Genomic DNA, 12962 nt, shown 5'->3' with positions numbered 1-12962 from the left:
GATTTGGAAGTGTTTTAATGAGCTAAAGTATGATGCATCTCCATTACTGTACGTCATAATCATCATCATATTTATGATTCTTTTTTTAAATTAAATATATACTTACTGTGACAAAATAAAATGTATTACCCTCTCTCCAAATAGTTGGACCTTTGCTTTACATATAAATAAATGTATTTTCACTGTTTTTATCTTTGTCTCTTTTATGTATTTTACTGTCATCATGACTGATTTTATATTGTTTTTCTATTATAATGTTTATTCCTCTCTCTATTGTTATAAACTTGTGTTGATTGTTAATTGTTTATTTTGTAGCGAAAAGCACATAATTAACCATAACAGGTTTTGAAAAATGTTCTGCTTCGATGTCTAGGTTTTATTACTTTCAGGAAACAAGCAAATAAAAATGGTGCTGTCGGAACAAACAAGACTTTGAAGGACCATAAATGATATTGCAACTGTTTTAGCATGTGGTCTTCTGGTCTGCTTTTAGCGTTTGGCATATTTCCATTGTAATTCCTGACCGAATGAATACAAGCCCAATATACTGTATCTATAACTTTAAGCATGTTACAACCCAAATGTATATCTTAATTTGACCAACATTTGACTGTAGCTCAGTTGAGACATGGTTTACAGAAAGTCAAAGGGAAGTAAGGTATTATTCATCCTGGTCTGCATGGACCGTCCGCCTGTCTCTACTTTAGGAACTCACACACTTTAAAGTGTAGTGGTAATGAAGTGGCTCTCATTAAGAGCTACATTTGTGACAGTCAGTCAGTCAGGCAGGAATGCATGGAGGGCAGGAAGCGTAGCGCCCCTGATAGAAGCTCCTCGTAGGGGCATTTGAGTAAAGGCTCATTTCATGCAAGGTTAGACACATCAGTCATTGGACATGGGGCTGGCTTTTACTGCCTTTCAATAAAATTACACATGGAACGCGTCCACACAGTGAAGATGAACCTGGAAATCAAATATCTTCCATTAGGGTGTCTGCTGCTGGCGTTATCACTGCGGGTGTGTAAGCCTAAAATTCTCTGCATGCACTATTCAAAGCCTCAGTGATGATAAAGGTCATGGATCCTTTCCTTCTCTTTGATTGTGTGTCGAGTCTTTATTTGTTGTAATATGCGCTGCGAGTACTTGTGGGACATTAATTAAATCAAGCGTACGTTTGGCCAATAATTAAGCTTGAAAGCATCAGTGAGCTGTGATGGTCAAAAAAGGCTTTGAGCCCACCAGATCAGGCTCACATGAATAGTTGGGCTTGGGCAGGAGAACACTGTCCAGAACTATCCATGTTTGCACATCTTTGACACTGTGATGAAGGCCTGTGCGGGCCACAGCACATTCAGTAACACTGTTGCCTTAAAATGGAGCCCTGTTATAACCCTCATGTATTGTCACCTGCTGAGGTTACAGCACAATGATTGCTAGATTGCACAGCCAGTAATTTGACCGGACATTTTGGCCAAAGGTTTCCATTGTTTTGGCTGTTTTCGGCTTCATCATGCAGTGCTATGCTAACAAATGCACCCTTTGAGATCAGCTACTAAAGCTCATTCAAACACAAGAGTTATAATCCTTTCCGCTGCGGCCAGACACGATAAGATCAACTTGCAAAGCAGTGTGAATCAAAAGACCAGCCGCCAAATTACTTCACTTTCTTAAAGTTATATAATATGTTAGACCTTAAATATCTAATCTTATCCCTCACCTCTTTATTATTTGTTAATAATCCCTGACAAAAAGGAAAAAATGTCTGCCTTTATAAATTGATGGCACAGCACAGTTCTGGCTTACTCCTTTAAAAATCTCTACTGCCTCCACTTGAAGTAATTGCAGGTTTGATGTAGCACAGTGTTACTGGATAGAGTGCTAATTCTGTTTCTTACTTCAGCATACTAGGACTTTTTTAAATTGTAAAAACTGAGCTCCAGGAAGAGGGTGTATGTATACGTTTGCATTTGCCTGTGTGTGTGTGTGTGTGTGTGTGTGTGTGTGTGTGTGTGTGTGTGTGTGTGTGTGTGTGTGTGTGTGTGTGTGTGTGTGTGTGTGTGTGTGTGTGTGTGTGTGTGTGTGTGTGTGTATTTTCAGATATCTGTATTTCTTAAAAGTAGACAAATATCAAAGTTTGATTGTCGTCACTTATGTTTCAGATACAGAACATATGATGCTGTTTGTATATCAGTACGAAAAGGAAAGTAAAGAAAATAAACAGCATATACGACTATATATTTACTGTTTACAATCTACACTGTATCTTTAAACAACTTATTTATTCCAGTATGATGCAAGTTGCTATGATATTAATTATGGCCTTTAGCCTCACTTTGTTCAGTAAATACAGCACACTGTTCATTTACAACATTTCCATTACAGTATCGGATATATAGACTAGCTTATGAATGCTTTCTTTATATGCCAATTGTTCCCTCAGTTCTAACTAATTTCATGCATTTACTATTACAATATACAGAATATAAACTAAATTAGGTCTGCTTGTAAGCAATTCAGCAGCAACTTGTTCCCCCATTGGATCCAGACTGTTGCAGATTATTTACTTTTTTAAATGCTTGCTGGAACACGCTGAATGGATTTGACCTTGTGTTAAAATGTGTTGCCTGCTGGGAAAGTAAAAGTGGCCATTGCTGATCTGTCTGCCAAGGTCATTGGAGTCATTCAGCTCCATATTTAAGGCAAATCTATTTAACCTTTCATAAGTATTTCTAAAGAGCAATGCCACTGTTACTCAGTTTTGTCAAAACTGCTCCATTTATTGGTCACAATTAGAACTCTATAAATGTAATTCCTTAATACTCAAAATGCATGCATAGTCATTGTTTACAGTAATTCCAACAAGGGTATCTGCATGCAGAACAAAGTGAATGAATCTGTCATTGCACAAAAGGAAAGAACACTAACAATGACGGATTTCTCTGAATGGCATTGCCCCGTGCTGTTTGAGCTTGATGGATATCAATAATAAGTGTTCACTTCAGTCTTGTCTGAAGGGCAGACACCTCATTCATCTTAAACTTAATTTTCTTAAAAACACACTGTTCTGAATACTGGCCAGAACATGAAAATGATACCGTCTCAAACTGAGGAAATGAAATGACAGACTAAGTGCATCATCTGCGCTTTCTGCCTTGTAATACAGTGGAGACGCATTGTTTTGGGCTGCTTGGAATAATGGCAAACAGTCGGCCACCATCAGGTATTAAAATGCAGGTTTTTCGCTGGTGTTCACGTTTATATAACTACGGAATTGAATTAAATCAAAGTAGTTCAATCATACTGTTGTGCTTATTTCTCGCAAGTTTTCTGATGTCATGTTTCGAGATTCTTCTATTTTCGATTCTACCTTCAGGCTCTACGAAACGCAATGTTAGGATTAACATCTTGGCTTTGTGGCATGAAAAGAGATTCCAGTCATGTACAATTAAAACTGAGACTTATTATGCACAAAATTACCCATTTTTTATTTGTGTACTAAGAGATTTATCTTTTTTTTAATAGCTTCCTGTCCAGATTGATGAAGATATAATTACTCAAACATCAGTGATGGAGAGATGAATCCGTGAGGATGAAAAAAACTCTATTTAAAAATGTGTGAAGTTTGATTTATACAATGTGTGCTCTGTAATGAGTACATAGTAAGTTACTGACATCACGCTTAATGACATTTTTATAATCCTTTTCATGTTTCAATGCTTGTGTTGTATTGTTCATCACAAGCCGCATAGAGCTAGATGAGATTAGGTGTGACTGACTGCAGGGCCAATATAAATGTATAATAGGCTGAGTTAATCAATGTTTTGCCGAGGCGAATCATTACCAAAGGTATGATGGAGTTACGATCAATGATAGGAGAGGACGGTCATGTTGATTAGTGTTTAAAAAGGACAATGTAGAATATAATAGCCTGCAGCATTATATAGGTCCACCTTCATACAGACACGGAACAATCTACTTATATTAAAGATGCTTCTAAGAACAGAGAACTGGGTAGTATGTAATAAAGTGAAATTCATTTACTTTAAGCCCTGTGGCCTTGTCTACAACTGTTGCTATGTTAGGGGTTGCAGAACAGTAGGAATGATAATACAATTTAATTAATTGTTTTTTGCATTTTATAATGTATCTTAAAAGTAAAAACAATAAAGAAAATGCAAAGCCATTTTGTATGTATTGTCTAGCCCCACGGAGCCAAGTGCCATGAAAGTGCCTCCATATGCTTTCTTATAGCTCTCAGTGTTTAGTTTCACTTGTATAAATTCATCAAAAACCAGTGAGCCCTGCTTTTTGTATGATTTCCTGCAAAGAAGCAGACATGCAGGCTGACTAAATCAGACAACCCTTTTATTCTGCTAAATGGGGAATTGGTTGATGATCCAAGACACCGCAGGGTAGAGCAGAACACAGTAAAGAGGTAACATGTCAAAGTATAAGTAGTTAGCATCGCACGACTGAACGCTAGATTAACTGCCCGCTGTTTGTCCAACCATCAGGGTACCTGCACACCTTTTGGTCCGGCACAGACTCCAAATAGTGTGTTCTGCTTAAATTGAGCAAAACAGATGTGGACACGATCAAAACAGACTGAAGGACCTTTGAATGCGCTTATGAGGCTAGTTACTTTGTGCAGTCATGGTTCCTGAAGATCCAATCAGCTTCAAAAGGCTCCGATGTTTGTTTCTACCTGGCGGCTTCCTCTCCTTTCATTAAACCCTCGAAATATTCTAATTTTGTATGCAAACACAAACACAGCTTTCCTGATGCTATAGTGGGAAGGGATGTTGTTTGAACACAACCAAGTCTTTTGGTCTTGATTTATTTATTAATTTTCCTTAATCCAATCATGGAACATGTTTGTTGATATCATTTGGCTAATGCCAACAGTCTGATGCGTGGATCAGACAACTGTCTTTTCATGTACTCGAGTGATTTACCGTATAATTAGTCCTAAAATCTCAGCTTTCAATGGAACATGATCAGATGAGATGACAGATTTCTCCCTCTAAGCCTCACTGTGAGGGAGGTCAGTCTCTCGAGGCTTACAGTCTGCTGAAGGGAATAAAGGAAACTGAGGCTACAAACTACATTAGAAGAGATGATTCAAACATCCCCACTATCAATGGCTGATGCATTGTATTGTCTAATGTACTAACATAAGCTATGTGTGAATTTGTTGTTGATGCATCACCTGCATTGCAAATTATAAAATCACCTCATAAGGACCACACTGTTGAAAGTAATGCTTTTGTTCAATTGAAATTCAAAAAATCAGCTTTCTAAGTAAGTAAGATAAGCATAACAAAGTGTGTCGATTTACTTAAAACAGCTGCTGCAAAGACTTAATTAGATGCAATACTGCAAGCATCACTTTTCTCAGTGTGGCGTCGGAACATTGCACTCATTGTCTCTTTGTCCCTTCACGGGAAACAAAGAGGGCATGCATTGTAATGAATACAGCTCAGAATACATTTGTCGAATAAAAAAAAAAAGGCTCACAATATTTACGACTGGGTAGACAAAAAGGAAATCCTGCAAAGATGACAAACTGTTGAGGAAACTGTGGATCAATAGCATGTTATCTCCATGACCCCCTCCTCTGTGGCTTCCTGATGGCTTACACATTTTTACTTTCATTCTGTTTTTCTTTTGTTTTCTGGGTGTGAAGGAGGGTGGGGAGGGAGGGAGGGAGTGGGTCTGATGAAGTGTAAGAGTTTTTAAAAAAACAATGTGAGTTTATCTGCATGTTTGTATGTGTCTACGCTGTGCTTACAAGCTCAATTAATACTTCCAACTCACCCTTATAAATCCGTTGCATTGTTCTATGCCCTAGAGTCAAGGACAAATTAAATACAAACTTGTGTGGTCTTTGTTTCTAGCCATGTACTGCAGTTGCTTCGAACATATTGAAAAGAGTATGTAATAAGCTTTTGTTCTCAGAAAATCATGTTTAAGCCTAGATTTTTATATGAACCTCTACTTTGTCCCATAGAATATGGAATGATCGGAGAGCATACAGTAAAAAGTCAGCGGCCAAGATCAGTTCATGACACAAAGGCCCTGCAGGAGCAAGCTGAATCTGCTAAATTTATGGCACAAACTGGTAATACCGTAGTTATGTTTCTTTACTTTATTTTGTTAACTAAACTTAATTTCATCATGCATGCTCTCTATTGTACTGCACCTTTTAAGTGGAAATGTTTTGCATTATTATTTTTTCATTCTCTATTGCTACATATGAGGTAGGAAGATACATTTCCCATTTCTCTTAGAGTATTAACTTTGAATATAGAACATAATTGGGTTTTGTGGGTCTGTTTATTTTATTGTCACACAGTGAGTTGGCAAGTGGGTTACCCGTACAGTATATTCATAGAATATGAATTAAACAGCAGTTTAAAACTAAGACCCTGATGTAGCTAATTATTTCCTCCAAGGCATGATAAATTAAATGTCATTCGATGAAAAAAACCCACCCCTTCAGCCAAATATGAAACACATACTTGGCAAAAGTTGAACTGATAGATGCTGCCCTCAGAGATAAAATTAGGCTTTGTTGCTTAATCAAGTGTGGCATCCAATAAATTAAAAACAGAATTTATCTAAATTCATAATGAGTTTTACAACCTAAGCATTTTTTTTTATAAATCAGAGAGTATTTCAATAAATGACAGAACTATTAAAGCAAACCTTCATTTTGCTTTTTTATTATTTAGTTGTTTTTGCCTTTTTTCCACAAATGAATCCCAGTGGGTGGGTTTAGGTCTAGCTGAGACTTTTTTATATATTCTTTTGTTGATTTTTGGGAAATGTTTTGTTTTTTTCATGTGTTGTTCCATTTAAATTGCTGTCATCATTCGAAAACACCTTTCATTACCATCTTAATTTGCTACACACCATACATACATACCTATACTAACATATACTCATTAACACCTCTCCATTTTACACACGCCCTAGGTATGTTGTTTCCCTGTCGAGTCGCATCGCTGTGCTTTTCTGTTTCTCATTCTCACACAATTTACTCTCCCTGTACTGCCTCATTTAACAAATTGATCCACCTTTCAGTCTATTTTATGATCTGCAAAACTAAGGGCAGGGTTTAGATCCCTATTTGGCTGAATCTACATGTCCTCAATAGTTTACTACTTTAAAGCATATTGTGCTTAAAATTATTTTATGATTGATTTGATGACTTCCAATGACATAAATGTATTCAGAGCTGCAATTGAAACTATTCCTCACATTAAATTACATCTCTAATGCATAAAGCCTCAAAAGGAAATGAATACTGTACCTGAGGGTTCAACATAATCAAACACATTCTGTGACTACTCTGATGCAGGAATTTGATTGTCCATTCACTTGTCACCAAATCATTTATTCCTTTTTTCATTTAGGCTACCATGGCTTTGGAAATCATCCCACAGCCTCACCATGATAATCCACTTTATTTAGCATTTCATGGGTTTTTGACATCTGACCCTTTTAGACAATGAAGATTGAAAGGCTCAATGCTGTTTCTTCTTATCTTCTCTAATCTTTTTTTGATTTAACTCTAAAGACATCTTGAGATCAATTGAACAAATATGATTCATATCTTTACTTATCTGGAACCAAATGCAAAATGTGATTATTTAATTATAATGTGAACACATGCAGATTTAAACTATACTTGCCAAAACCTTGCATGTGCGCAAAGACCTGGACAATAGAAAGTCCACTCTCAATCTGTGGCTAAAAAATATATATTTATTCTGGGTACTCGCAGTGATTGAGCTTTGAGCCACATTCACACAAGCGTAAATGGCTGTGACCTGCTGAATAAAATCAGATAACTTTTTTCATTTTTTTTCCTCCACCCTTAGGAGTTAACAAATTAAGATTGATCATTTTTTGTCAGTCTCCTTAAACACATAATTTGCTCCACTGTTGTCAAGGTAACTAGAAAGTTGGCTACAGTGCAAGGGAATCCATATATCAACCTTCCGAACTAACACCCATCCAATTCCATTTTATTTTTCTCAGACGTGGTCCTTGCATGTATCCATGTTTTTATGACTTTTTCCTTTGTTTGTTGTCTGCTTTGTTTAAACATATTATTGGGTTTTATAGAAATGCATGCTGTATTTTCTTAAGGATTAAGTGAAACAGTTAGATGTTACCCTAATATCTACTGTTATTTCTATATAATCATAGCCTTCACTGTGATCTTTGCATAAATGCTTATTTTGATGTAAAAAGAAAATCTCTCCTGAACTAAAAAGATTATTGTCAATGCAAATGCTTTTTCTATGATTGTAAAACACTTTATTATGCTAAATACAAATGAAATCAACTGAAGAACTAAGCCAGTATTTATCAAAGATCACATAGAGGTAGTATACATGTACGATAGTTATGTAAATCGTAAAGCCCCCACTTCACCCCAACGTGCCTCATGTTGGCCCCTCCCCATTTGACTCAACCCTGCCAACCTTGCCCCGTACTGTAAGCCCTGCACAAGGACCATATTGCTGCATTTAACTAGTGTCACCCTTCTCCCACACAGGTGAATCAGGTGCAGAGGAGTGGTCCAAGTGGAGCTCATGCTCTGTAACATGCGGTCAAGGGTCGCAGGTGCGAACAAGAACATGTGTCACACCATACGGAACACACTGCATCGGCCCTTTAAGAGAATCAAGGGTTTGCAATAACACTGCCCCTTGTCCAGGTAGTGTTAGCCGCAGATTCTTGAATATTAATGTTTTGCTCATTTGTTGTGTGTAGGAAGAAATGTGTTGCTGTGTTTTAACAAACTTTTCAATTTCTCTTATTTAAGAATGTATGATGACTGCAGTTATTATTACTATAATGAATCTAATGCTTTCTTTTCTTTGATGTTATTTTGTGAATGTGTTTTTTATTATCACGTTTGTGTTTTTCATTTCATTTAACTGTGAAGCGATTCATCAGCATTGAAATGGTTTAATTAAATTTGGTTCTGCATTGCGCTTGGGGAGCAGTAGATTCTGATATGTTGTCAGCTTCATTTCCTTGAAGGTCAGCCGTACATTTTTAAAATAGCTTGGCAGTATTTCTGCAAACGCGCTGGAAGGCATTTCTTCCTCAATCCATGATGGCAGGGCAGATGAGTCACTGGCAGGCAGGTATCCGCATCAGATGCTTCTCTGACTGGTGGTTGCAGCGCTAATGTTTGTCTGTATGCGGACAGAGTGTCGTCCTAAACAAGTCTACCTTATCCAGTTTTGTTAACAAAGACAAATAGAAGGGATGAGACTCTGTACTCATGTTTTGTTAAGGTATTTGATGGCAATGGTTAAGGTAATGCTTCTGAATCTGCACCACTCTTAGGTGATTATGGCTGATAAAAAAATAACTACTGCAAGCTGCATCCTCGGACAAACTGATCTATGATGTACTGTACTTTTAGATGTGTCATGTGGAAGTGGGAAGTTGGCAGTTGGCAGTTTTCAGAAGGGTCACTCTCTAACTGTGCGTGGACATTAAGAGCTAGAACGAGAATGAGTCATTTCAAAGAGCAGTTGCCTAAACACCAGGCTTGGTGTGTCTCCTCTTTTGCCATTATTTTTAGCCCGGACAGCATTAAAGTTCCAATTTCTCAAAAGCTACACAGCCCAATCCCAGGTATATGCATTAATTTGCATGAAGAATTATTAATTTAGAGGCAGAGCTGCCCATTCATTAATATCCTTGATTTATTTTAAGACTTGTAGACATTAGGCATTTGCTCATGGCTTATTGTAGATCGAGAACTTTCCTTCGCATCAACACTTATCACCTAATAACTGGGCCATTACACTCTGGTTCAAAAAAGTAATTTTGACTGCGTTAGAACTTCTCCTTTTGGGAGAAAATAAAAGAGGGAGAGGCTTTTTAATGTATAAAATGTCAGTATTGTTAATTTATTGTATTGTGTCATTTGATTTTTTAAGTAGACCACTGCAGTTTTCTCTTAACTTAGGCTTAGTTATAATAATAATAAACTAGCACGGGGATATCAAAGTAAATTTTGCTTTAAGTCTTCATAAAAAAAATACAGGTTATAAAGCACTCCAATATCCCAGACAGATCAATTCCCTCTGTTCAAATTGTATGCCAAGGTGGAAAAATACCTCCAAAATAGCCTATTAAATAACAGACACATCACAACCAGTCTAAAAGCAACCTTACCTTAGAGCCAACATCGCCGAAAACATCAACATCACGGATGAACAATGGATCAGGCGCTGCAGGCTGAAATCAGTTCTGTTGTTGGGCCTCCAATCCCACTTGATCTGGCTCTTCCAACACAATGCTTCAGCCAAAATATGATAAAACTTCTGCTTTACAATATATTCCTTTTACCTGAATCATCCCCCTTTTTTAACCAAACCATTAACCCTCATATGTATTATTTATTTATTTTATTTTAGAATTCTGGAGTAGTTTTGCAGAAGAAAGCAGTCCAATCCTATTAGATTTTTTTTACAGTAAAGGATTTACCTGCAGGGCCAATGCCACATCCAATATAACATTTGTTTTTAACTACAGAATACAATACAAAAGAAAGACAAGGTCAACATCCAGTATTGTGATGTAACTATCTAAATTATTTAAACTCACACTGCATGGTCTCCTCAAAACACTGCACACTAAGTGCAAACAGCAATATCAGGAATACAACAGAGCATTGAGTCCATTGCGTCATGGGTGGTGTACTTTCAAAATGGCTAGACTTAATTTCATTTACTTGAGTTAATATAAATTATTTATTGTTACAAACATTTCGCAATGTGTGGTTGGCCTTTCATTAACTTTATTATCGTATCAGTCAATGTGAGAACACTAAATAAATCGCTATATAATTTAAAATAATTTTGCACTAGAGATATAGTTTCGTCCATTCCATTAAAGCCCACTGCCACCAAAAACACATCTAAAAGCCATACCTTTACATTTTCTTATGCAAATGGGTTTTCTCAGCTTGTTAAACTAGCAGAGTGATATAAACAATGCGCCAATTAATCGAGCATGCGCAGACGCATTTGTAACGCACCTTCATACAGGAAGTTAATGCATCCGCAGATTTATTTTCAAAATAAAAATACGCTAGCTGTGCTAATGCCGCTGAAGTGTGTTACTCAACGGCAAAGGTAGCGTTTCTGTTGGTTTTAAATGTGTTTTTGGCGACAGCGGAGTTATTGTTGCTTGGAGGAGTAAGAGTAGTAGAACTTCCCCTTCAGGCTTGGCCTGTTGTTTGGTTGTGGTTTTGTTATGGGATTTGTTGACAAGAAGCCTGGTAAATGGATAAAATAACTTCATAATTAGCATGTAAACAAAGCTTAAACATGCAAGAACATAAAATCATTTTAGTGTTTTTTTTTTAATCTATTGTAATTAATTCAATTATTAGACCGTTTCTTTTGTTAGTCATCAACTTGGTTTGAATGCAGAATGTAGTTACCTGGAATAAACATAGGACATTTTCATAAGCAGTAGGCTATTAGCTTCCATGGAAACAAAACATAGGCAAAAACGGCAGGTGCATTAAAAACTAACAGAAGGAAACACTTACTACGTTACAATCTATAAAATATTACAATAATTAAATCTGATCATAACCACATCTTATTTCACAAAGAAACAAAGGAGGAAAAGTGCTTACAAAATATTAAAGACTGAAATAAGTTGTTTATGTTATTATGTACCAGTTAAGTTGGGCACCAGGGGAAGGCTATGTGAAAACTTTAAAACCTCCCTGGAGTGATATGAAAAAGATCAACGAAATCCCAGTTTACCTCAAAATAATGAAAACATTCTTGGCAAAACATTTACTTTGTCCACCAACTTGAGCTGGTCCAATAATTTCCCCTCTTACAGCACAGTAAAATTGCTCATCGCCGCACCCGGGAAATTATGACGACAGTTCAGAAAGAAAAAAAATAGGAAGCAAAATCCTATTCCATCACTGATACAGAAGCTTTGTTGACAGCCTGCTTTGAACTTGAAATGTTCAAAGTAAATGCTTTGGCCACCAAGGGACACTTAGCTAAGTGCATCAAAGCAGCACCTAGAGGCAGGGCCTGGTACAGACAGTAACCCCCCCCCTTATGGCAGACGATCAGCTTGATCCCAATATCCAACTATTCTACAACCGATCCTGAGATCCAACTAATATACTGCAGGAACATTAAAGCTATAGATAGTGAGCCCTCTAAAGTGGACAAAGTAGTCCTACATACATTTCCAAAGGTCTTAAACCCCCTTTGTATTCCATATCTCAGTGTTGTTTCTGATTGTATAATTTAAGCTTTATTTAACCAGCTAGGAAACTTTTGGTAGTGCAGTGTGATTTTGGTTTGATACAATTGCAATCCCCTGAAAGCTTGTTTGGGCGCCTCAATTCTGTCAGTAAATTCACTTTATCCCTGGTATAAAGAAGCCCGATGCTCTTGAAACTAATAACAGAAGTTTAGCTTTTAAATTTTGAATTGTGTTCATTATTTTAAATTGCTCCAACACTGCAACTGCCAAGACAAGGCAGGAGGTGTCTAACTTCTCTCTAACTCTCAGATTCTCACTTTTTGCTCTCCACAGAAAAAACTTTAAGCCAATAGCAAATATCCTCTGCAGTTCTTTAATAACTCACCACACCGTCAGCTAGAACCCAGTTAAACTTATACTCAAACCAAATGCAATAATCGCGAGGAGTGAGGCCTTTTGCCTGATATTGTTTAAAATTATATCAAAAAAGTATTTTAAAAGCATCAATTCCAATATATGTATTTTATTAAGAAATGTACGAATATTACACATTTACTATATTTTTTTGAAGAAAACTATCTGATGTGTTAAATAGTGTAAATGCTGAAAATGAATTTGAAAAATGTAAAAATTATCCTTTTAAATTATAAGTTTGTGAAATGATTAAAAAGAAACAC

The 12962-nt window shown here is 36.6% G+C and overlaps 1 protein-coding gene across 5 annotated transcripts in view; it reads left to right on the top strand.

The window, feature by feature from the left end:
- Nucleotides 1-12962, top strand: part of adgrb3 (adhesion G protein-coupled receptor B3) — a 105560-nt gene that overhangs the window by 35669 nt on the left and 56929 nt on the right. For all 5 annotated transcript variants that reach the window (XM_079689686.1, XM_079689685.1, XM_079689687.1 and 2 more), the window contains exons 3-4: nt 6011-6121; nt 8570-8731. In XM_079689686.1, the coding sequence (XP_079545812.1) occupies nt 6011-6121; nt 8570-8731 (273 nt within the window). The remainder of the gene's footprint in view (nt 1-6010; nt 6122-8569; nt 8732-12962) is intronic.

The sequence above is a fragment of the Notothenia rossii genome (assembly GCF_949606895.1).
Source record: "Notothenia rossii genome assembly, chromosome: 6".
NCBI classification, from domain to species: Eukaryota; Metazoa; Chordata; class Actinopteri; order Perciformes; family Nototheniidae; genus Notothenia; species Notothenia rossii.
The sequence above is the reverse complement of the archived record's forward strand: the minus strand, read 5'-3'. Positions and strand labels throughout refer to the sequence as shown.